This window comes from Poecilia reticulata, linkage group LG19 (genome assembly GCF_000633615.1).
Source record: "Poecilia reticulata strain Guanapo linkage group LG19, Guppy_female_1.0+MT, whole genome shotgun sequence".
Lineage (NCBI taxonomy): Eukaryota > Metazoa > Chordata > Actinopteri > Cyprinodontiformes > Poeciliidae > Poecilia > Poecilia reticulata.
Window position 1 is genome coordinate 27,663,503 of NC_024349.1, and position 25,446 is coordinate 27,688,948.

At 39.2% G+C, this 25,446-nt stretch overlaps 1 protein-coding gene and 1 long non-coding RNA gene across 5 annotated transcripts in view; one reads left to right on the forward strand and one right to left on the reverse strand.

Moving 5' to 3' along the window:
• Nucleotides 1-17,274, forward strand: part of jmjd1cb (jumonji domain containing 1Cb) — a 179,719-nt gene extending 162,445 nt beyond the window's left edge. For 2 of the 4 annotated variants that reach the window (XM_017310810.1, XM_017310811.1), the window contains 15 exons: nucleotides 2,077-2,229; nucleotides 2,545-2,634; nucleotides 2,781-2,905; nucleotides 3,751-3,985; nucleotides 4,102-4,316; nucleotides 4,450-4,797; nucleotides 4,879-5,047; nucleotides 5,129-5,219; nucleotides 5,827-5,957; nucleotides 7,153-7,275; nucleotides 7,598-7,737; nucleotides 7,849-8,025; nucleotides 8,820-8,951; nucleotides 11,672-11,764; nucleotides 16,299-17,274. In XM_017310810.1, coding sequence (XP_017166299.1) covers nucleotides 2,077-2,229; nucleotides 2,545-2,634; nucleotides 2,781-2,905; nucleotides 3,751-3,985; nucleotides 4,102-4,316; nucleotides 4,450-4,797; nucleotides 4,879-5,047; nucleotides 5,129-5,219; nucleotides 5,827-5,957; nucleotides 7,153-7,275; nucleotides 7,598-7,737; nucleotides 7,849-8,025; nucleotides 8,820-8,951; nucleotides 11,672-11,764; nucleotides 16,299-16,391 — 2,315 coding nt within the window. In that variant the 3' untranslated portion in view covers nucleotides 16,392-17,274. The remainder of the gene's footprint in view (nucleotides 1-2,076; nucleotides 2,230-2,544; nucleotides 2,635-2,780; nucleotides 2,906-3,750; nucleotides 3,986-4,101; nucleotides 4,317-4,449; nucleotides 4,798-4,878; nucleotides 5,048-5,128; nucleotides 5,220-5,826; nucleotides 5,958-7,152; nucleotides 7,276-7,597; nucleotides 7,738-7,848; nucleotides 8,026-8,819; nucleotides 8,952-11,671; nucleotides 11,765-16,298) is intronic. The other 2 variants (XM_008438209.2, XM_008438211.2) reach the window with 1 other exon arrangement.
• On the reverse strand, nucleotides 805-1,458 carry LOC103482195 (uncharacterized). The gene is made up of 3 exons (XR_536401.2): nucleotides 1,258-1,458; nucleotides 988-1,069; nucleotides 805-844 (listed from the first exon to the last, which is right to left on the reverse strand). It is a non-coding gene; the product is annotated as an uncharacterized LOC103482195 (long non-coding RNA).
• Nucleotides 17,275-25,446: the final 8,172 nt, after the last annotated feature.

The following is a 25,446-nucleotide window of genomic DNA, read 5'->3' on the forward strand; positions in this document are numbered from 1 at the left end:
TGCTTGTCCATTTCTGGACCATCTGGCAGTGTTTTTTTGTCCAAAAATGATCAAACATTATGCTGCGTTCAGGACAGGCCCAAAATCTCTCCTGTCTTGTAGACCTGACGTCTCTTCCTGTAATGTAGTTCTGATGTCACTGAGCTCCTGGTTGGAGGAACTTGGGGTCCATCCTGACACCCGCTCATAGATGCCATCCTCCCAGAATGCCACCTCCTCTGCTGCCAGTACTCTCTGCCTTCCTCCATCAGCTGTTAATACAGAACAGACTATCTTTATGAGCTACAGGCATCTTTTAGTGATTATGAAATTACAGTGAAATTGTTTGGCAACTTCCAGCTTAGTAAGCTCACATAAGACATTAAAACTAAAAAACAAAACAAAAAAACCACATTATATTAATGCATTCTTACAGAAAATTAAAAACTTTATTGAAAAAGAGAAAACACTTGGAAACAATTGGGAAAAAAAAAGAATTAAAAGCAGTATGCAATAGTAAAACATAATTCAACAAACTCTGAGGCAGATAATTTGCTTTGATGGATTTTAATCATTCAAGGAATTGTGACATCTCTAGATTAGTAATACATCTTACCTGTTTTTCTTTAGCTACATCCAGATGACTGGCAGTAGGTCCTGGATGCAGCTGGAAAACATTTTCGTGCATTGTCAATACATAGCATAATTACATTATGTACATAAACAATATTGAAGCATAAAATATCATCAACATTCTCAAATAGTAGATACTCACACACAGTTGCATCTCTGTTCTCATCACGGACATCAGAACGTTCCTGAAGAGTCTGATTGACACAAATGTGACTCCCATTCTCTGGAGTGTCTGTGGAAAAAAATGTAAAATTAAAAAAATATTGTAGCATATATATCGCTTTCTCAAAAATACATAAGTAAATAAGTTTAAATTATTCTCAACCAGCCATTGTGCAGTCGGGAATCAATGCAGTGAGTGTACATAACACATACCGGCTTCATGACTTCGTCCTCATATCTGTCCTCCGTCCCATGTTGTAGATCTTTACTACTTATCACACTCTGCCTTGCTGGTCTGAAAAAATCAAAGAAGATGCGAGTATTTTTAAGAGTTCAGAACATCACATGTAATAGAGATTACAATACAAAATCTCACCCTACACTTGTTTCGGCATTAAGAAAACGACAGACCGCTTTCTGTAAGAAACAAACAAAGCAACTGGCCTCGCTCCACGTGCTCGCTATTTATAAAAGCTTTCTTACCGTGAGTTCGGTCTTGTTGGACCGCYGCGGTGTCATCTGTTGTTTTCCGCCGGAACATTGCTTAATATCAAAACGATACTGAAAAGGTMACTCCGTGAAATAGGACTTTTTCCACCATTTCACACAACGCACGGGCATTTTCGTTCATGTTGGGTAGCACCTGTTAGCGTGGGTGAAAATCTTCCTCTGGAGTTTAATGGCGGCTGCTTGACCGACTATGAAAGCGCATTACTGCCACCAACTGGACTGGAGTGTTAAATGAAAGTTGACAGAAAAAAATACATTCTAAAAGTTATTTTTTCAAAAGTTACGTGACAGTATATTTTATTTTTATTATAATTAATTGCTAAAATGTTTTAAATGTATAGATGTTTATTTACTCAATTCTACTTTGAGCTGTCTCCTTTTTAGTTTATACAGAATATGATTCATAATCCGTGAGTTATATTTAGTGCTTAACTAACAAAACTTATACGAAAACCTCTGCTAGGCACAAGGGGAGGGGGATGATAGGGGAACACAGACACACAGCGTTTTTGACCATTTTTGGCAGTGCTCAACTCTGACAAAAATCTCTTGCCGAAAGCGCCCCAATCTCCATGCACATGGCAGAACAAGGTGTCGAAAATCCCATTTTTCGTCCTGTGAATAATGGAATTTTCTGTTTGTGTTTCTACTCCTGAAGCTAGATGTAGTTTAGTTTTAAAACCTGCTAAAGATGTGAAAATGCCACAATTCACACAGGATTTCATTTTTGTGCATTGACCGTAAAACATTTGCTCAGATTTTTACACAGAATGTGTATTTTTTCTGTTTCAGCGAAGCTAGCATGGAAGCGGGCAGTGAGAGGGGTTAGAGAGATGTGTGACGCTTGTGAAGCAACACTCTTTAACATCCACTGGGTCTGCCAGAAATGTGGCTTTGTGGTCTGCCTCGACTGTTACAAAGCCAAGGAGAGAAGGAGTTGCAAAGGTCAGTGTTTGTTTTTGTGGACGGGCAGCACTTGAAAACCTGATCCTCAAAATGCTGTGAAAACAAACTAAAGACCTAACATGTAACCTACAGCTTTACATGTCAAATCTCCCATAAATTCCTTGGAATAAAGTAGTTTTATCTCACAGCTTTTTGTTAACTATGAAGACTTTTCGATCTCAGTAGTCACCAGAGGATTAAAGTTCCCTACCTTGTTGTCTGCATTAGCATGAGTATTTTTGTAGACATTGGGCTGGAATCATTCGGATGTTGGCTAATTCTGAAGCTAATGACCTGTGTCATCCCTCTGTTTAGATAAAGAGCTGTATGGCTGGTTGAAGTGTGTTAAAGGTCAACCCCATGACCATAAGCATCTCATGCCAACACAGATCATCCCTGGCAAAGGTACGCTATCTGCTGGCTTCATGTCTGTTTTTAATGTGATGGGTATTACTGATTTTTATATTTTCATTATGTATAGTTATGGTATGTTTTTGCTGTAGCATTTGTCTTTTAACATGTTTTCACATTTAATGTTCTTTTTATTGTAGTGTTAACAGAGCTGGTGACCTCCATTCACACCCTGAGAGACAAAAGCAACATCCCGTTTAAATGTCCGTGTTCCACCAAACAGAACGTTCTCACCAAGCTTCCAGCAACCAATGGAGTGACACAGGTACTGCAGTCTGCCCCACTCTGGCACATCACGGGCTCATTCATAATGAACAAACTTTTACATGCATATTGTGATCTGCTTCTAAGCATATCTTCGATTTTAAATAAATGGAAATTTAAGATGAAGATTTGAAGAGACTTTCCCCACATGTTGATCCCTCATCCTGTTTAACTCCTCAACTGGGCAATAAAACTACAAGATGGGCTGCAGAATTTTCGACCTGCTCATGTTGCAGACAGACTAAGTCAACAGTTCAAACATTTCTTAAAGATTCTCACCTTCAATCTGTGTCCAGTTGTTGAATTTAATAAAGCAGTATTCTGTAAAAATTACTTTTTTTTGCTTTATGTTATGATTCTATTCCCTCATAAAAACATACCTGAAGTGTTGCCTTGATTCTTTTATACATTGTTTGAGAAATTCTTTCATCTACATGGCTGTGTAAAACACCTGGATGGACCTAGCCCTACCAGTTTTCAAGCTTCCACCTCAAAGAGCAACCCTCCTCTGCCAGTCCACCACTCAGCTCATTCAGACTAGCCAGCAGCAATTAGTAAATACCTGGTGGAACTGTGCATCTGATGAGCTCATTATAGGAGCTACTTCTCAGTGCAGATTTTGTTAAAACTTTGGTAAAGGATGAATAGAGGAGCCATGCTCTGATGACTTCCTGAAGGTGGAATTTTAAAGAGATCAGGTTTTTTTTTTTTAAAGAGACAGAGGCCTAATTTCAAAATGTCAAATAATGGACACATTTTTTAAAAGTCATATTTGATGTATATAGCCCTTTATAGAACTTCACTCAGTCTGTCTTTAAATGTAGCTGTGTTGTTTCTGTCCACCAGGTGCTACAGAACGTGCTGAACCACAGTAACAAGCTGTCTCTGGTGAAGGCTGAGCCTGGCTCCCAGCAGAACCCAGAGGAAGGAGGAGCCAAGGCAGAAACCAATGGAGGGCATGGGGGGGGCAGCAGTCCTGGCAGTGACCACAACAGTACACCTGTCACCCCACCTGAGTCTCAGTCCCCGCTTCACTTCCTGGCTGACCTTGCAGAGCAGAAATCCAGGGAGGAAAAGAAAGGTGAGAAAAGGAAGTGACTTTTTTTTATTATTGTTGTCACTATCTCACAGTTGGTATTTTAAGTTCAGAAATTTCAGAAAGTACTTTGCTAAATTGTTGCTCTTCTTTTGTAACAGAAAACAAGCAGTCAGTGGTGCCAGGTAAATGTGTGAAAGAGGAGAAGGATGGGGAGGGGGTCTTGCAGCAGTGTAAAAACCCCTCTCTGGTGGCTAACAGCACAGAACAGGGCTCCACGCTCAGAGACCTGCTCACCACCACTGCAGGAAAGCTCAAGCTGGGTTCTACTGATGCAGGAATTGCCTTTGCACCTGTTTATTCTACTGCTGCACAGGTAAGCTGCCCAGCTCATTAATCCCATTAAATGGTGCACACTGTTGCATCACCTTAGACAAGCTTAAGGTTTTCAAATTCACAGTGGAGCTGCTTTATTTGAGTCTCTTGAAATATTCTTTGTGTGTCCACAGACTGGAAAGGATGGCCGGACCATGCCAAACATCCTGGATGACATAATTGCTTCAGTGGTAGAGAATAAAATCCCTGCCAGCCGCCAGAGCATCACCACCAAGCTGTCAACTAAACAAGATCACATGACCCCTAGCAACAACAGCAACCTCACAACCGTTGGTACGGACGACGCCAAAGCACAAAGGAAGAAGTCAGCCACTTTGCCTACAGTGGTGCCGGAGGATTCCGCCAATCAGTACCCAGACATTCCTCACTCGTGGCTAAACAACAGGCGGCTGCTGTGGCTCAAAGATCACCGCAATCAGCACAACTGGAAGCTGTTCAGAGAGTGCTGGAAACAAGGACAGGTACAGTGAGGTCCACTACCACGCTTACAGTCAGCAGTAAAGGCTCGACAGTTAATTGTTGTGTTTTCTGTGCATTTCCAGCCTGTTTTGGTGTCTGGGATCCATAAGCGACTGAATGTCAACCTGTGGAAGGCTGATTCCTTTAACCAGGAGTTTGCAGACCACCAGGGAGACCTGCTCAACTGCAAAGACCAGGTGGTGTCCAACTCTGGAATAAAGGAGTTCTGGGATGGATTTGAAGACATTACCAGTGAGTACAGGTTGATTAGATCTCACTCTGACTTCATTAGTTTTGTTATTTAATCTAACTAAAACGCTATTCCTTGTTAAGAGCGACCAAAGTCCAAAGACAGTGAACCCATGGTCTACCGGCTGAAGGACTGGCCGTCTGGGGAGGAGTTCATGGCTCTGATGCCATCAAGGTATATGTTTCACATGTTGAACCTGAAAATTTTATAAACATACTGATATTTTCATGCAGTGTATAAAAATAAATTTTTTCTCACTATTTGAAATGAAATCTAAGATTTCTTCTTTTAGTTCAGTTAGAATTACTGAACTTATTCTAGATTAGTAAATGCCAAAAAATGACCAAGAGAAAGTTTTCACAGCTTTTAAAATTCTGAAGTTTGCATTCAGTTTGATTATTATACATTAAAAGCAATTTATAAAGGCCCAGATGATGTCATGGCTTTTTGATGGTTCTGATAAGTTGACTGAAAACAGAAATCCAACTGATCAACTGTGTGCACTAATAAAATTATGATGAGTCAGCATTATCATAAATTTATGGCATCATTTGGTTAATATCCATGTAGTATGTCAGAAGATCCGCTGAAATTTTGACAAATGCATTAAATTTGGCATAAATCTGATGTATTTTCTTAGATTTAGTGTTTTCAATATCCTGTGGAGCAACTCTAAAAGGCCTATCTTTTTCCACTGCACAACTATATGCCAAGTCATGAAATGATAAAGTTCTCTATAAAACCAGCTTTATTTTATAGTCTGTCATAAATATATTTTCAGGTATGACGACCTGATGAAGAACCTTCCTTTGCCAGAGTATTCGGATCCAGAAGGGAGCCTCAACCTTGCCTCACACCTGCCATCTTTTTTCGTCAGGCCTGACCTCGGGCCAAGACTATGTTGTGCATATGGTAAGAGGATCAGCTCAGGACGACCTGCTCAGGTTTAGTTTGTTCATTGTAGACAGGGTTCACATGGAGATACAGTGTTTATTTCCGGGGGCTTAAAAGTGAAGTGTGTAAGGTCTAGAGACATCTAACAGCAGAAAAACAAATTAGAGCTGAGTGTCAGCCATTCTGTACCTTTTTAACACATTAAAGACACAACTATTCTTATTTTGTTGCAATTATAAAGGGTGAAAACATATTTCAGACGATTGCAATGCATGGTAAACTGACATAAAATCCCTGGATAACTTTGATTCAAGTCTTTTGGAATCAGTATTTTCAGTCCTACCTTTAAATGGACAAGAGCCAGTGCTCTACTAAGACTGCTACTTCTAACTCTACATGGCTGACATTTTGAGTGCTGCAGCGTACTGGATGTAACCTAGTTGTTGCCATAGGTGACTTATTTCTGGTGTTTTTGATAATCATTTGTTCCAAAACCCAACACTTAAACACCTGCTGAGGATCTGTGACACAGCCTGTGTCACAGATCCTACTAAATCTTTTTTAACTTTACCATAAATGTTCAGTCATGAAATATAAAGTAGAATACACATTCTGTTTATTGAAATTCTGAAATTAAAATGGCATTTGTTTATTTCTTAAATATTAACACAAATTTTAATGATTTCATCCCTTAAATTATTAACCAGTCATTATGTTTTTCCAAGGAAACTGATCACGCTAAAATATATTATAGTGGCAAAGATCTTGAAATCTCTAACAGTCCTGGCTCTATAACTATAGCAGATTACTGGAGGAGTTTGATTTGGTTTAGATTCCACTCTTTATTTATGTTTTTGAAATGCATTTCTTGTCCTCAGAGGGAAAATATTTTTCTATAATGTCAGTAAAAACAGAATCCTGTCAGCAACGTTAGCAGCTTAACGCAGACAGTTTAAATTTTATACCAGCTGGCTGAAATTAAAGCACCAGGCATAAATGCATAGCAGTAATCTGGTTTAAGTTTGGAAAAGCTTCTGCTGAACACTTCTGACCTGTTTGACCAAGGTCTGTAATAAAACCACCAGTATCTTTTCAACAGAAGAAACTCCTTCAGGAGGATTTGTTTCCTGGGATGTTTAAATGTTCTTTCTAGGTGTAATCTTCCACTGCCTTCACTTTTGCAGCAGTGATTAAAGGCTGTCTGTCGCTGCAGGTGTAGCTGCATCTCAGGATCAAGACTTTGGAACTGCCAACCTCCATGTTGAAGTATCAGATGTGGTGTCTGTCCTGGTTTATGTCGGAGTGGCGAAAGGGAATGGAGTCCTATCCAAAACCGGTAATTTTAAATGATTCTTTTTGAGACTTGTGTGACTAAATTGCAACCTGTGTGACAAAATTTTCTTTTAGTTTTTCTAAAATCAGCTGAGAATTTTAAACAAAACGTACTATTTAAGAAATACAAATAGGAAATGCATATGTTTGGGATGAATTAACTTTTGAACTGCTCTGTTTTCAAGGTAAAAATGATTGTAGAAGAACCTTGTTCACAATTATTATTACTACTATTTGTTTGTCTAGAACCTTTAAATGTGACAAAAAGCGATAACAGAATGAATGGGTAAGCTCTGTATGAGCAGCATGTGACTATGTGTCTGTAGGAGTGTTGAAGCGTCTTGAGGAGGAAGATTTAGACGAGGGCGTTCGAAGGCGGCTGAAGGACTCCAGTGAGATACCTGGAGCACTTTGGCACATCTACCTCAACAGAGACATGGACAAAGTCCGGGAATTTTTGCACAAGGTTGGTAACTGCAAGGAATACCTGCAGCAGACTCAGACCACTCTTCAGTGCATTCAGTGCCATATTACACAACATAATATTGTCACTTCACAAACTCTCTTCCTTTGTCAGGTGTGTAAGGAGGAAGGTCTGGATGTGTGTCTGGACCAGGACCCAATCAGAGAGCAGAGCTGGTACCTGAGCAGGAAGCAGCGCCAGCGACTCCTGGATGAGCACGGAGTTCAAGGCTGGACTGTTGTTCAGTTCCTAGGAGACTCGGTCCTCATTCCTGCAGGGGCCATGCACCAGGTAGTTACAGCACAGCCACATGTCTTCATGCCTTTGTTGTAGCAATGCCTCTTGGCTGTGTTTTTGTTGGAAAGCCTGTTTATTTCCCTCAACATGGAGACACATTTGTCAGAGAAAGTCATCAGTGTTGACCTGCAGAGTTCAGTTTGTTGGTTCCACCAAAGAAAAACGAACCAAACCCTCTCTGCCAATGCCAGGCAGCTCATTCTGATGATGATTCTGGTTTGAAGCCATTTGTTGGATTGGACGCTTTTAAGTTTTAACCTTTGGGTCATTTAACAAACATGGGCGAACCATACAGAACCCAAGTCATCCTGATACTCCCCCTCACGGCGCTCACCAGCTTGGTCCTACATGGCTGTGGGATGGTGTCCTTTTCTCCACGCAGCATTCGTCTCAGAGGCGGTGTGGTTGTGTTGGTCTGTCTGGGACAAACTTTACACCCAATGACAACCAGTGATGGAGATGCTGCCCCACATCATCATACTGCCTCCTCCAAAAACTGTTTGGTAGTGATAGAGAAGATTTGGTCAGTCTGCCATGGGTACAACCCTTAAATCTTCACAGACTGACCAAATCTTCACTCCACTCTGCTACTGGACCCACACCAGTGAAGAGGAATAAGAGGCTCTGACAGTAGAAAACGTATCACCAAGATTCATGGTTACAACCAAGACCAAAGCCAACCAAGCACATATTTCATTGAGTTTTTTCGTATTTTGTAATTATTTCTGCAGTAAGTAGACTGTGGTCCATTTGTCCTGTGCTGAACCGCACGTCTTTTTGTCCATCAGGTCCAGAATCTTCACAGCTGTGTCCAAGTCATCAATGACTTTGTGTCTCCTGAGCATGTGGGCAGGTCCTTCCACCTGACCCAGGAGCTGCGCGCCAACAAAGAGGAGGTCAACTATGAGGATAAGCTGCAGGTAAGGAACCTGAGGAACAGGCCACGATCCTTTTGGTGTTTCACATGAATATGATCCCAGGTTAGATCTATGAATGCATAAGGTGCTCACCTCAATATGTTTAGTATTGAGGTGATATTATAGGTTTCAATAGCTTCAGTGATAGGCTAACTCCTTTTAGCACTACTTGAACACAGCAGAAGTGTTTTCCAGCGTTCAATCAGAGCAGTTTGGAAGAAGAAACCGATCTTCTTCCAGTGGGTTCTGCTGTTACAGAAACACAATGCAAAGGTTCTGGCTCAGGACTTTTGTATGTTAAAAAAAAGGTAACACTTTATTTGAATAGATGTGCATAAGACTGACATGACACTGTCATAAACATGGCATAACATCTGTCATGAACATAAAGAAGTCTTTATGAATGTTTGACAGTTGTCATGAAGTGTCATTCAGTAAATAATGACACTTTTAATGCAAAGTTGCTCTAAAAGTTGCATTGAAAGTCCATTAAAAGTGCCAACTTTTTGCATGATTTTGTAAATTATGATAATTTAATGCAAAGTTGGCACTTTTAATAGACTTTCAATGCAACTTTTAGAGCAACTTTGCATTAAAAGTGTCATTATTTACTGAATGACACTTCATGACAAATGTCATAAACATTCATAAAGACTTCTTTATGTTCATGACAGATGTTATGCCATGTTTATGACAGTGTCATGTCAGTCTTATGCACACCCCTTCAAATAAAGTGTTACCAAAAAAACCCCAATTGCAATTAATTGTGTTAAAATTTTGAACTCACTAAAATTCTGGCACTAGTTTGAATATAAACAGAGCAAAATAAATCTGGTCTCTTTACTATCTTTACTGTCTGTCACCACTGAGAGACTTTACATATATTATTAGACCAAAGAAGCTGTAGAGTTTACATTTCTACATTTGTGCACTTAGTTCTCAATATTACATTAAAACCTTTAAAAACTTCATAAAATATGATGATTGACAGGATTACTTTAATTTTATCGTCAGTTGCAGCCGGTTGGTATGGAATAAATATTAACAGTTCTACATTTATTGTGGCCTGCCATAGCAATGCATAGGAGAACAATGAAATGTTTTGCTCTTCAATGCTGCGTGCCCCCTCACAATATAAATATCAAAGCGTGCGGCTTGATCCCATGATGGGGCGCTATTACTTTTGTTGGCATTTTGAGTAACCATGGTGACATAATTCGCAAAAAAGGAGCCAAATTCAAATCAAAACTAATTTTAACTGACACTGTTTTGTTAAGGCCCCAATATACTTGGGCATACTGTGCGCGTTCCATGAACCGCACGGACTCCGTGCGTACTGTCTGCGGACGGTTGTGTCTTCATACTCGAGCGTACTGATTACCTGAAATTCCTTTATTTCACACAATCTTAATGAGAACTAGCACGTTTTATTATCTATTTGGGCGCCTAGCTCTGTTTCTTTTCCATCTGAGAAGCTTTAACTCACCTCTTGGTGCGGGACAGAGAAAGGCAGTGACATGTTGGTTCATCCAGCAAAGACAGTGAACCGCAGCAGGAGGCTGCACTGGCTTTAGCTGCAATCAGGGATCCATTCAATTAGCTCTGTTTGTTATGTTCCGAAAGCACAATTGTGATCGGTGTAATAATTTGTGCAGCAATCGAAAATGAGCACATACTCGATCATTATTCCTTGCTGTTGTTGGGAGGAAAAAAAAAGAGTCAGACTTAACTTATTGGACCACCTCTCTGCTTCGCTGCTGATAAAGAAGTCAGGGATGATGTCTTGTTTTTTGTTCCCAAAATTCTGCATAATTTACCATGTCAATATTTGCGTGAATCTATAAAGCCTGTTGCTGTTAAGTATTTTCGCTTACGTGTCTTATCACGTCCCCGTGACAACTTTATGTTGACTTTTATCATGTTGACCTCAACATTGAAACAGTATGAACTCATATAACCCTGGGTTATATGAGAACTCGTATAACCCTGGGTTATATGAGTAAAGTTATAGTTACCAGCCTTATCAGCCCGGTGTCACATGAAAACCAATTTGATTTGAAAACACTTTCTCCATCAGGCAGTTTTTACTGTGCGACACCGAGTACACGGTCATAAAAATCTATCCTGGCGCGGACATGTCCGGCGGACGTCTGCTTCGAGTCCTCACAGACTGAAGTACGCCCGAGTATGTTGAGGCCTTTAGACTTCAGGGGGCATTTACACGACAATGATCCAACAAAAACAAAATTTTTGTTACATTTTTGTTAGATCATTTACATGAAAACGTTCAAATTACAATCTTTGTTTATACAGCAACGGTACACATCAAAAATGTGTAATGCTCTCGCCATGCCACTAGTTGGTGCTAGGTTCTTTGAAACTAAGTGCGCATGTGTTTAAAAAACAGTTCTACTTAAAGGCACATAGATTCGCGGTTCCCCATCATTTACCGTTCTCCCATAGATTGGGAGAAAACACGCATTGTCTGATTAAGGCGCATTGGGCGCTTTGGAAAAAGTGGGATAGCTTTGCTGAACTTTGTTTGAGCTTTCACGGTGTTCGTAGTTCTCTAGATAAGAGTGCTGAACAGGCAGCTGTGTATTTTGCCACCTGTGCGGTGTGGAGCGGTGAAAAGACACTGAGGGAACCGTATCTGATGGGGAAACACGAATTGTAGTAACACCAGCATTGTCAGTAGTTTCTTCTTCTTCTGTGGATTGTAGGAAGCAGCTATGTTTTGCATCATACTATGCATGAGCTGGGGATTCTCTGGAAGAAAAGATCCGTTTTCTCTGTTTACAAGACAACGGACACCGGTACGTTTCAGAAACATTGTACTCTGGAACCAGTTTTCAATCTGTGCCAGTATCAGTGAAAACATTCGGTGGTTTCGTGTAAATGTACACTACAAATGCAACAAAACTCTTCCGTTTTCACCCGAAATTGTTGTCGTGTAACGTGTAAACAGAGATAAAATTTTGTCTGCCCCTCTGTGTCTCACTCACACATGAAAGTTCTCAGAGGATTAATTACCATAGAAATAGAACACTGAGGAGAGCAGAGATGTAGAGAACTACAATTCCTACAGAGAAGACCAGAGCTTCCAGTCAGAACTACAGACACGCCAACTTTCTGCAGGAACACTTACTACAGACAAGATGGCAGGAGAGCAAAGGAATTAAGTTCCATATGACTCATGAAACTTGTTGCCCCTTGTTGTTGCGCAACACCCCCCAGCCCCTTCTCTCTCTCTCTACTTCCCCTTCTCATAGGAGGGAGATGTGCTACCAGCTCTCCATCTAATGGCTGAATTGAGTTTCCTAAATCTGCTGGGATTTTACCCTGTCCAGAACTGAAGTAAACTGGCATCGAGAAAGACTAGCCTGGTTTCTGACGACCTCCATCCAGATGTCCCACCCTTTTTCACCCTGTGAATTAGCCAGATTGAGCAGCCTGCAATCAGCTAGTTTCACAGAGCACACCTGTTAATGGTCGCTCTTTCTCTTTATTACAACTTGCACTTGTTACTGAACCAGGTTGGTTTTAATGACTCGTGCGAGTCCCAAGGGTGTTGTTTTAGTTTTGGCTAAAAGCAACCTATAAAACATTTTCCACTTTTTCGTCCCAGAATCAAACTTCATAGCTATTTTATGACCATCAAAGAACTTTAAGGTGACTCATTAATTGAATGTCCACAACATCTTTTAGATTTTCTTAATGCTAATTATTTTATTAGTAAGGCAATTTTGCAAGGGTCAGTACAGCTTAATTCAGTGGCAGAAATAATCAAATAAGTAAAATCAATAATCTAACCTATCTTTCCCTAATGCTGACACTGTGAACTAAAAGAGGGAAACTTTGAGAGAGACGGACAGAGTTTGGCATCTTGAACCCCAGAACTGGCCTGATGATGAAGAAGGTGTTGCAGCAGCAGGAGGTTCCCAGTACAGGAAGAGTACTGACTTAGAGCGGCAGGTCTTGGGCCTCAGGGTGACTTCCTCATGCGCGTAGCGGTCCTCAGCTTCTTGTCTTGCAGCTTTGTAGCTTCCTTCTCCTCATCTCACGCTCTTCCTGGTCCTACCGAAGGAACACACCAGTTCTTCCTCTTTGCCTTTGTTCTTTGCCTTGGTCTTTGTGTTTGGGGTCCGAACCCAGCTGATGAGAGAAGTGCAATTTGAAGCCACATGTTGCAGGGCTAACGGGTTGGTCCCCATGTGCAGAACAGTCTTTGGCTCTGTGGCCCCGGCTCTTCTTCAGCTGCAGAGTTCTTTGTCCATCTCCATCTTGGCTCGAAGCTGCCTGAAGGATCCAACCAAAGATTCCTCTTTTGCACCCACCTTATAAAGGGTTTATCCACCCTTTTGGTGTTTGCATTTGCTAGCTTTGTTGCTGTGCCTCTCATTGGCTGACTGCTTGGACAGATGATCTCATATCCATCACCTTGGAGACCTTATGACCTGATCTCTGTTCCAATGATCCCCGCGTTGCTCAACAGTCCTCCTACGTCTGTTGCTTGCCCAACCTTTTTTTTGGAAAGTTAAAGTTTAGCAATAAGGCCTTGTTCATCTCTGCTCTCCCATCAGTTCCTCTTTCCCCCTAACTTTTCACCTACCATCTACCTCCAACACAACATCAGTGACCTTTAATTACAGTTGCACATTTTACACCATTTCCAGTACAATGTCAAAATCACATTTATAACCTTTTAGTTTCTCTGGTTTAGCATTCATTTATAATATTATAATAACCACAACTTATTAGTTACTCTTATTATAATCATAATGTGAGTTATTAGACACTTCTGAAAAGAAACCAAGAATAATCCATTATTCTAATTATTTGATACCAAGTTAGTTACTTGTTTCACCTGTAAGTATTTCCACAAGTGTAAGAGTAAGTTTTAAATATTCTTATAATCAAATCAACATCAACCACTGGTTAAACCAATATTAATTGTTGGCTTAATTCTAAGTTCTTATTATTAATGTAAGTATTTTACTCTAGGTTTTATCCAATTACTCAAAATGTTTAGATTTTATTCTTTAAACCTTCAATGCTTAAAATAAGGAATGGTCTGAACTATTTTTATACTCATGCAGGCTGGAAACTTTCTTCCACTTTCTTCAGGAAACCAGCTCTTCCTGTTTCATGACTCTCTTTCTGCCTGACTATGATTTTTTATGATTAAATAGAAAAAAGGAGAATTAAAGCAAAGTTTGCAGGACACAATAACAACAAACACAACCAGATTAATTTTATTACCGTCTGACTCTACTGTTGGGTCTTGATGTCACCTGTGTAATTATTTTTAAGGTAATTTTRTTTATTGTTACTATTAAACTAAAATCTCCAGCATGGGGAAGTGGGATGAGCTCGACTTTTCTCGACACCCTAAACTGACAACCACTTTGGACTGTTTTTCTGATGGTAATACTGAAAATTTCAAAATAAAAGCCTCAATATTTCTCTCAGGTCACTTGCAAAGCAAAGCTAAAATAAGGCTAAAATGCTTATGTTTTTTGAGCAATAATATTTGTTGTTAAACTGTTGCTAAGAGATGAGAGTGTTTTCTGGTAATGAAGTGCCACAAAGTAAACATCTAATTTTTACTTTTGCAAAATTTACGAACTGTAAATTTCTTGTGTCTATGCAGATAATCAGTATTTCAAAAGAGCATATGTTTTATAAACAACACTATTAATTATTAATTTGATGTTAAGAGATGAGTGACTTTTTTTCTGGTAGCAAACTGCCATGAAGTATAAATCAAATTTTTACTTTTATAATATAGTTACCACTAATGACCAAAAAACATTTTCACTTTTCTGCAAAATTCACTAACTGCACAATGTTAGTTAAGTAGTAAGTAATGTAAGATAAATGATATTTCTAAAGAGCAGAAGAAATTTTATGTTTTTTGAACAATAACAATATTTGTTATTTAATCTGTTGCTAAGAGATGAGGATGTTTTCTGGTAACGAAGTGCCACAAAGTAAACATCTGATTTTTGCTTTTGTGAAATTTACCAACTGTAAATTTCTTGTATCTAAGCAGATGAGCAGTATTTCAAACGAGCGTATGTTTTATAAACAATAGCATTGGTTATCAATTTGGTGTTAGGAGATGAGTGGGGTTTTTCAGATAAGGAACTGTCACAAAGTACAAATCAGATTTTTACTTTTATAATGTATGTAAATACACTAATGACAACAAAAACCTAAACATTTTCACTTTTCTGAAAAATTTATTAACTGCACAATTCTTGTTAAGTAGTGTAAGATAAGGAGTATTTAAAAGAGTAGAAGAAATCTTACGTTTTTTTAACAATAATATTTGTTGTTTTGTTTGTTGCTAAGAGATGAGCGTGTTTTCTGGTAACGAACTGCCACGACGTAAACATTTGACTTTTGCACAAGTAAAAATCAAAAGGCAGTGCATTAATATTAACATTGACAATAACATGCAAGTTATATCCCACATGCCACTGGTAGCATTTAGGCTAACATTAGCCTTTTGGTTAATTTTACCTTATACACTAATTTTAACATACTTAAGTTTATGTTACATGCTTGTGACTCTCCACATGGTATTGAGTACTTTGTACTTTACTTTAGCTAATTTTTAGCATCCAGAATGCTGGGTTCCAACTGATGGGCACACCTTGGCAGGCCTCATTTAAGTTTCTTCAGAGTTGTTCTAGTTATTTTATTGTTCTATTGTTACAAATGGAGAAATAATTAGCTCTACAGTTACACAGCTAATTTGATTGATGTCTTGTTTCACACCAACATTTGAATAGTTTAGATTACTCTACAGTCTCTCCTGCTTATAGTTCCTCATGTTAAATGTCCATTTATTGTAATCATATTCAGTTTTCTAATAAACTTTTGAACATCTTAAAATTTCATTGGGGACAATGATATCTAAAAGTTTTTATGCAAGCATGTTTTGTTTTTTGTCTTATGGTGTGTAATACTTGGTTTTTCTGGTATTTAGTTGCTTTCAGAGCATTGTAACTCAGTTACCTGTTTGAGGAAGTAACTAGAAGCTGGTCACCGCTGGTTGTCATCCTAACTGTGCAGTTTGTCCAGGCTGCATTTCACTTCTCTCAACCTCCTGCACTACACAGTTTGACCACTAGAGGTTGCCAAAAACACTTTGGCAACCTGGATGGATGTTTTCCATCAAGGCAGAAGTTCTAGTTTTACATTCTCCCCTTTGGCTGTAGTAGGACCAGAAGAGAATTGAAGCTCATTTGCGACACTCATTTAGAAGTTTTTCATTTATCAAAAGAAATATAGGTTTAATCTTTTGATTACATATAAAATTGTTGTTTGTCCCAATTTCAGGTGAAGAATATCTTGTACCACTGTGTGAAGGAGGTGGTGAGCTCACTGAAGAGGAATAACTCTGACAAAGATCTGAAGGAAGATAATTCATGACACCTAGTTAACCTCGGCCATACTATCCAAAATGACCTCCGACCTTTGCCGGTCTTCAGCCTCACCCTCCTCATCATGCGCTGAATGTGGTCTGCTCAAAGCTGCTCCCATGACCCTTAAGGCTCTGCAGTGTCAGACCCAAACTAGTGGTCAACTACAAACACAGCTGAGTCCATGTTCTGTTGAGCCAAATGGAGAGCCAGGACCAGAGTGCCTGCTGGACCCATGAGACTGAAGCTTCGCTGCCTGGAACCAAAGCAGAGATGGCTACAGGACACCAACGACCGCTGGAGGATCTCTAGCCTCCTTGGCGTGACCTTGGCTTGCTGCATCAGTGACAGACTGGGCCATGAGAGCCTCTGAGGGAACTGCTGGGGACAGGAAGCGCCGGCTCACTTTAATCTGCCTGTGGTTTCTGGGAAGGAAGATTTTGCTGATCTCTGCAGCATCAGGAGCAAAACACAAAATCTCAGAGGCTCCAGAAAATCAAGGAGCAAAAATAGAAGACAAGAGAGAACCAGGAGATTAAGGATGCTTCATTTCTAGATGTTCCCGTCTGTGTTCTCTGTTCTCGGTTTTCTTTCTCAAACTGTCATATCTTCCTCTGCAGAGACATTCCAGCTCTGATAATGCAGTGTTATGAAGAAGAGAGACTTCATGTAAATGTGAGCTGTATAGTTCTTTTGTTTTACTGTGTGGTTTCAGTTGTTATGATCTCTACTGTGATGGAGGACACACACGCGGGCGCACACATGGGCTAATGCCTGTGACTTTAGGAAATATTGACACTCTCCAGTCCTCATGCCATAAATCTGTTTTCTGAAAATGAACTGCCAAGCTATTGTTCAGACTGTAAAGTTGTATTAGGTAAAGAAAAAGACTTCTACACAACAGTTTATGAAAACAAAACTAACCGCTGTAAAATTTTGACATTTACAAAAAAGATGTAATTTATTTAAGAATTGTCTTGCTTTTTTTTGATAAGATTTATTATTGTGTACTTTTGAGGTTTAAATGTTAAAATAATTAAGAAGTTAACTATAAAATGTAAATATATACATATATACATTAAGTGAAGTATTTTTTTAAAACACAGCTTGCTTCAATTTAAAAATTTGAAGTGCAAGTGTAGATGCTTTGTACATTAAAGTTCAAAAAGGTTTTACATTTTCCATTAAAATGGATTTATCAATATGTCGTTTGATGGTTGTGATTCTGATGAGATGAGATCCTGGAACCGGATGGTTGAATGCAGAGAAACCAGCTGAACCAGCGGAAGGAGCTCTGGATTATTACTGACTCACACCTGGAGATTGATGTGGCGCTCCAAAGATCCTACGGCAGATGGTAACCCGGACAATAGAGGGAACAAATCATCCCCACCATCAGAAAATGGGGACCAGACCCACTGAAGCCCCGAGCCGCTGACCCGACAACCAGACAAATGGACAACCTGGACCTACTACAGCCTGAAGGCTCACTAGTGGATAAGAAGCACAAACTGCTACCTCATTATGTAGACTGACAGGCAAAAACTATATTTAAAAAAATATTTTAGAGTAACAGAATACAGTACAAAATCAGACATTTAGGCAAAGAAAACATCCATCCATCTTCCTCTGCTTATCTGCAGTCGGGTGGCGGGAGTAGCAGCTCCTCCAGGGGAAGCCCAGGACATTCCCAGAGGAAACATTTAAGCAGGTTTTATATATAGAAGAACAGTGTGAAGCATACTGTCTCAGCAGATAGAAAATAAAACTACAAAACGCCTTTGCAGTGTTTTCGCTGCTCAGGCCTAATTAAAACAATGAAGCTTGTTTGTGCCAGTCTCACTTTAACACGTCGTAACTTACCTGTTGAATATAGTTTGCAGGGCAAGTTTGCTTGGAGACGTCATAATCCATTTTATTTATTTATGGTTTGTTAATTTTGTATTTAAAATGTCTTGCAGTTGATGTTAAATGTTCTTTAGAATTTAGTTTGACATTTGAGAGGGTGCGTATTCATTGTTGTTCCATTTTTATGCTAATAGTTAATGGTCTCAAACAACAATGTTTTCGTTTATCTAAATAATTTCTCCCAGCAAAATTTATTGTGACAGGCCAAGTATAAACTTACTGCTGTGTACTGGCTGTTAAATGTTTGCAGCATCTTTCAAAATGCTGACTTGTCATTTAGATTAAATGGTAGCATCTCTTTTGCGATTAAAGTGTAACTAATGCCTGAAACTCTTCTGGCTAATTTCGTAAAATTCCAGCAAAGTTGGCGCAGCCAAAAGCCGCGGGTGGGTTTCAGGGGGTGTGAGTCCTTTGGGTGAAAGGACAAAAGCTGTTGTCAATGTATCCACCTTGTTGCTATGTTTATTAATTTTTAAAACTTTTTTTTTTCAAAACAACTAGTGATAAATTTAGCAACTCTTGGCAGTCAATGACTAATCTGCTAAGCTAGATGGTGCTAAGGTAGCAGATTAGCAGATCACAACATGCTAGAGAATGTGGTGAACCACCACTTATTCAGATGCGATTTAAGTTTAGAATGTCTCACATTGAGTTTTCAGAGCTAAGTTGTTAGTATAAAATGAATAAACTTTTAGTTCCTTCTAAATGGGTTCTATTCTCTGTCCCAATACAACGTACGACTAAAGAATGTTCTAAAAGAACTTAGCAGAAAGACATTTTGATGGTTTGTCCTTCGATGAATGGAGATGATGGGATCCTTACAGCCTTACTGGTCAGCGGTTGTAGTGTGTTGCTATGTGCAATGTTAACCATCAGATGGTGCTGTTGTTCCATTGCCCAGTTCGTTGTGAACTCTGACCTTTTTCTGACTACTGTTGTAACTGTCTCAGCCTTCACAGTTTCTATGTGGAAATGATTTGGCAACATGAAACACGTTTTAGTGATGTGATTATAGAACTTTGGGAGATATTAAAAGATCTGGACCATAACACACAACTGGTCAGGAACCAAATGACTAACAGATCTGCATTAGCTGTCAGGCAGCCTTAACTAGAACCATCTCAGAAATTGATCTGAACTAATAAATCTAATGAAAATGTATTAGTCAAATGTACTGGATAAAAGAATAGTTTGCAGATAGTCTGTGCTAAAGATGAGGCTGAGGTTCATGTGTGTTTTATTGATTTCCTTTGAGGCAGGCTTCTGTGTGTGCTGACCCTGGTCATACTGAGGTGGGATGCTGCTGTGCAGGAGTGAAGGCAGACAGTCATGTCCTATACTTTCTATATCAAGCGTGAAGGGGTCAGGTGGGCTCGTCATACAAGGTGAGTACTAGAGGTGTGCCGATCGATTGGTCACCGATCATAATCGGCCGATTTTCGTGAAAAAGTGCCCGATCGGTGATCGGCGATCATTGGCTCTTGTTGCCGATACCGATCACCTGCATCTCATTTTGCAGCCTGCCTATGCAGCTGGTCTCTTTCCTTCACACTGCGCAAACGCGCAGCAACAAATCCTAAGCGATGTGGAACTATAACGCACTGAGCGACTGGGGAAGTTTGCGTGTTGCRGCGGAAAATTGAAGCACGTCAAAATGCATCAACACAACAAAGCTAATACGACATAAAAACAATGGCATACTTGACATCGAGGCTCACTGCAGTAAAAAAGACATACGGAAGATCATATAGCAGGTAAAGCAGCGCACAGCTACAAWCACTCACCCGGATTAGCATGACGGTCAGAAAGCTAAACAAATAACCCGCAAAATAATTTAAGTCTTTGAGCTGCAATGTAAGACGCTGGTTCTGCTCTCGCTGTTGAACCGCTGCTACGCGCTACAGGTAGTAATATTTCACATACGGAGCCGTTTCTGCTCCACCTGGTAGTGACTCTCACACCGAACCTCTGCTTAAAGCTGCAGCATCTAACCTAAAAAAATACATTTTACATATTTATTAAAACTTTCGCTGTCCTAACATGAGACAGATGATCTCTAAAAAACATAATTGACCTCCTCCCTGCTCTGCATTATTACTCCGCTCAGTCAGAAACAGCCACTCAGAACTAGCAGTAATCAGCTAGCCGCCATGCTATCAGGAAGTTTTCATTCAGTAACTCAGGATTGTTTATTGTAATGGAACCTGTATTTGCTTTTGAATGTTAAGTTTTATACTTGAATTTTTTTGGCAATGTTGAGAAGTTTTATTTTGGCTCTTTGCATTATTTAGCCTCTTCAGAGCCTTCATATGTTATCAGTCTGTTAAAGATAGTATTACCGATAGCAGTACAATTTGCAGAATGTCTGTTTTGTTTAGTTTTCTTCTTGGAAAAAGTTATTAAAAACAAGTTTTTGTCTAAATTAAGGTAAATTCATGGTTCCTTTTTCCACATAATGTAACCGGTAGTGTTTATGATTAAAAAAAAAATAATAATAATAATCGGTGATCTGCCCTCATGGGTGATCGGTATCGGCAGGAAAAAACCTGATCGGCACATCTCTAGTGAATACTGTAAAAGACTTGGTCCATTACAGGATGGTGACCTGAGGTCCTGTTCAATGATCTGTCTTCAGCTTGTTGTCCACATAGACTGTTCAAAAACTCACTGACTCAAACAGAAAAGGTGAAATAGGGAGGCGGACCCTGGATACACACATCAAGGATATGAACAAATTTGTTGAGTGGTCAAGAAGAACAGTGAGGATACTCACCACTGAGTCTGTTGTTTTGGACTAATGGTCTTCAAGTTGATTAGCTGATTAACAGCCTTTTAAGGTTTAAAGTTGTTTTTTTGGTACTTCATTCCCCAATATGTTTCTTGCTGCTGTTTCTCTTTTTGCTGTTAGATCCAGCAAGGCCAAAGCTGTAAGGTTTTTACAGTCTTAAGACCAGAGTTGTGTAGTAACTAGTTACATTTTCTCGAGTCACTTTTTTTTATTTAGAAAATATACTTTTAGAAGTATTTTTACTTAGCTGTACTTTTTACTTTTACTTGAAAAAATTTTATTCTGAAGTATTTCTACTCTTACTTAGTTGAGTAACATTTCTAGATTGTTACTCAATCTAGAAATGAAAAATCATTCATGTTTTTACATGAATGATTTTTCATTCATGTTAAAACATGAATGAAAATCATGTTTTAACCAAACATTCCCCAGACACACACACACACACACACACACACACACACCCACACACACACACACACACACACACACCTGCAGTTTTTGTTATAGTTTCATAAGTTTTATATTGGGGGAAAAAAAAAACTTATCTGGAAAAAACAATTTTGTCTGTTTTTGTTGTTTTGTTTGTCACTTATATAAATTATTGTCATTTTGACAATACATACAATACAATTTTACATGACTTTACATTTTGGTGCATCTAATGACATAATATTTAAATATCAAATGATTGATCATTTGATCACTCAGTAGATTAATTTTAATCAGACTTATTTTTTTAACCAAATATGAAAAAAAAATCAAACTTTTACGAGTATTTTTATTAAGCTGTACTTATTACTCTTGAGTAATTTCTTGGACAGCTTCTTTTTACTTTTACTTAAGTGAAAATATGTTGAAGTAGTGCTACTCTTAATGTAGCACTACCTGATTAGAAGTGTGTGTGTGTGTGAGTTCACACGCACACCCACACGTAAACACACTTCTGATGTGTTTGTGTGTTGGGTAGGATGGATTTGCTACAGGAGAGGCAACAGGCGGAATGAAACAGTGGCCATTAGACGCTAGGTGGGGGAGGAGTGGGGTGAGGTAAGACTGGGGTGAAGGTTTAAGTTGAGGGCAGAGGGGAAAGAGAGGAGACGAGGTGCGTGCGTGCAGGCGTGCGTGTTGGGTGAAAGAGTTTAAGTGGAGGGCAGATCAGAGACTGCCTGAGTTTCTGTCCTCTGAACGACCTCCTCTGCCTCGACACATGAACAAGAAGTTCCCACCTCAGCCTCATGCCTTTGTGCTCATGAAAGGGAACAAAGCTGCCTCAGCTACAGTAGACTCACTTCTTTGGAAGAATCACAGAACACAGAATCACTCCACTCAAAAACAGCTGTTTGAATGTGAGCTAATATCGACTACGTCACAGTTGTATGGATGTCAGATGTCAGAGGTCAGAGGAGAATGAGATGATGAAGAGGCAGGACTGACTTTAGGAACCACTGGTTCCAGCTGCAGAATACAATGTTCTGGTTGAATTAAAGGACAAAGTTTAAAGTTCTGATCATTTCTCTTCCATTCCAGTAACTAATGTAAGCTGAGATTTGTTTGCTTTTAAGCCTATTTCAGTTGCCAAAACATAAAACCTTTAAAGGACACTGACCACAAAAACTTAGCATGTCCAGACGATGTGCATTTGCACTTTTTAAAGGAGGCAGCAAATCTTATTGCTGAGCTCAGATTTGAGTGAAGTGTCTGTTTAAATATAGAGGCTGGTTGCTTTTGCTTTGGAAGAATTTGATACCATCATTACCCTGGAGTATTGATGTAAGGCAGGATGAAACCATGCTGTCATGTCACCAGATTGTGATCCGACCATCTGAACGTTGCAGATGAAATCAGTTCTCATCAGAGCAGGCAAAGTTTGTCCAGTTATTGACCAGTTTGGGTGAGTCTGAGTGAACAGTAGCTTCAGTTTCCTTTTTTAGCTGACAGAACACAACTAGCTTTGTCTTTGTTTTCTGAAGGTCCTTGATTGATTGATTGATTGATTGATTGATTGATTGATTGATTGATTGATTGATTGATTGATTGATTGATTGATTGATTGATTGATTGATTGAATTTAAATGGGAGAAGTTGGAATGTGGAGGAACAGCAGATTCTCATCCTAGATTTACAAAATAATTCCTTTTCAAGTTTGCTGTCAAAAAGCTACTGAGTTTTCAGTAGTTCAACCATTCTCTCATCTATCACATTAACCCTTCAGACAGTGTTTCTCATTTCTTTCATAACAACGATTTCCCAAAATAAAATAACTCTACTCATCACAATAGGAAATTATGATGACAAATCAGCTGATCAGTCTGATGTTTAGGACCTGAACTTGACTGACCTTAAAGTGGACACATCATGCTTTTAAATTCTTCCTCTTCACATGTAAATAATGCTCTAATGGTCTATATTAGCGGTTCTCAATGTAGGCATTTTCCCCATCGATACATTTCCCGAACCATGCGCACCATAGTGGGTAAAAAAAAAAAAAAAAAATGACGCGCACAATTGCGCAAAACTCTGAAACAGGAGAAGCGGGACAAAAAACGGAGCAACGAACTAGATGTGAACTATGGCATAAAAACAGAGAATCCGACGCTGAACAGTGAAAAATCAACACATGATGTGAAACACATGACGATTAGGTGTCGCAGAAGGTGATGAGTGAAGATTACGGATGGTGAGCGTCAATAAACGATAAAATAAATCTAGCAACAGGAAAGAAAAGTGGACATACTAGGAAAATACTAATGAAAGGAAACTAAATGGAAATAAATGAAGAACAAAATGCAAGAATAATAAACTGAAACTAAAGTAAATACAGAGGAATAAACTGGTATGGCAAGACCTTTTGATCAAAACTTAATACAGAGGAATGTATAGCAATAAAAACACTATTTCCAGATAAAAGGTAAAATAATATTGTTGAAGTGCCATGGGTGTGTTGAGACCACATCTAGTACTGAGAATAAATATATTTTATAGACCATAACAGTAAATAACTGACCACTTATGTTTTTAATTAGATTTGATATATTTATTTCTTCAATATTATTTTTCATGTCAGTTTTAATGTCATGAGGCTGATGACTCCATGACACTTTCAATTTGACTCATGATGATTTGATTAAGAACCAGATTTGTTCTTTGTAATTTCTGTCCAGTAAAACCATTAATCTATAAATCAATATGTAGGTCTATATTAGAGATGTGCCGATCAGGTTTTTTCCTACCGATACAGATCACCCATGAGGGCCGATCACCTATACTGATCACATAATTATTATTATTTTTTTATTATAGCATGGCGGCTAGCTGATTACTGCTAGTTTTGAGTGGCTGTTTCTGACTGAGCGGAGTAATTATGCAGAACAGGGAGATCGATTATTTTTTTTTAGAGATTATCTAAAATTTATTTTTTTAGGTTAGATGCTGCAGCTTTAAGCAGAGGTTCGGTGTGAGAGTCACTACTAGGTGGAGCAGAAGCGTCTCCATCTGTGAAATATTACTACCTGTAGCGCGTAAGAGCGATTCAACAGCGAGAGCAGAACCAGCGTCTTACATCGCAGCTCGAAGACTTAAATAATTTTGCGGGTTATTTGTTTAGCTTTCTGACCGTCATGCTAATCCGGGTGAGTGTTTGTAGCTGTGCGCTGCTTTACCTGCTATCTGATCCTTTGTATGTCTTTTTTACTGCAGCGAGCCTCAACGTAGCCAAACTCCGTCAAGTATGCCATTGTTTTTATGTCGTATTAACTTTGTTGTGTTGATGCATTTTGACCCGCTTCAATTTTCCGCCGCAACACACAAACGTCCYCAKTCACTCAGTGCGTTATAGTTCCACATCGCTTACGATTTGTTGCTGCGCGTTTGCGCAGTGTGAAGGAAAGAGAAGACCAGCTGCACAGGCAGGCTGCGAAATGAGATGCAGGTGATCGGTATTGGCAACAAGAGCCAATAATCGCAGATCACCGATCATGCACTTTTTCACAAAAATTGGCCCGATTATGATTGGTGACCGATCGATCGGCACACCTCTAGTCTATATAAAGATATAATCCATGTTCCTGTCTCATATTTGTATGGCTTTAAAAGGATCTGGAACTGTTGTTTTTCCACTAAATGCTCTGGTTTGCACAATAAATGCCATGTGGGTGAAATTTTATGGATGATACTCTGATGTCCCATTCTCCTGAAGGCAGCACAGAGCTGCACCACCAGAAACTCACAGAAACACTGAAGAGAAGAATAGCTATGATTAATATAGTTGCAGTTCCATCCATCCATCCATCCATCCATCCATCCATCCATCCATCCATCCATCCATCCATCCATCCATCCATCCATCCATCCATCCATCCATCCATCC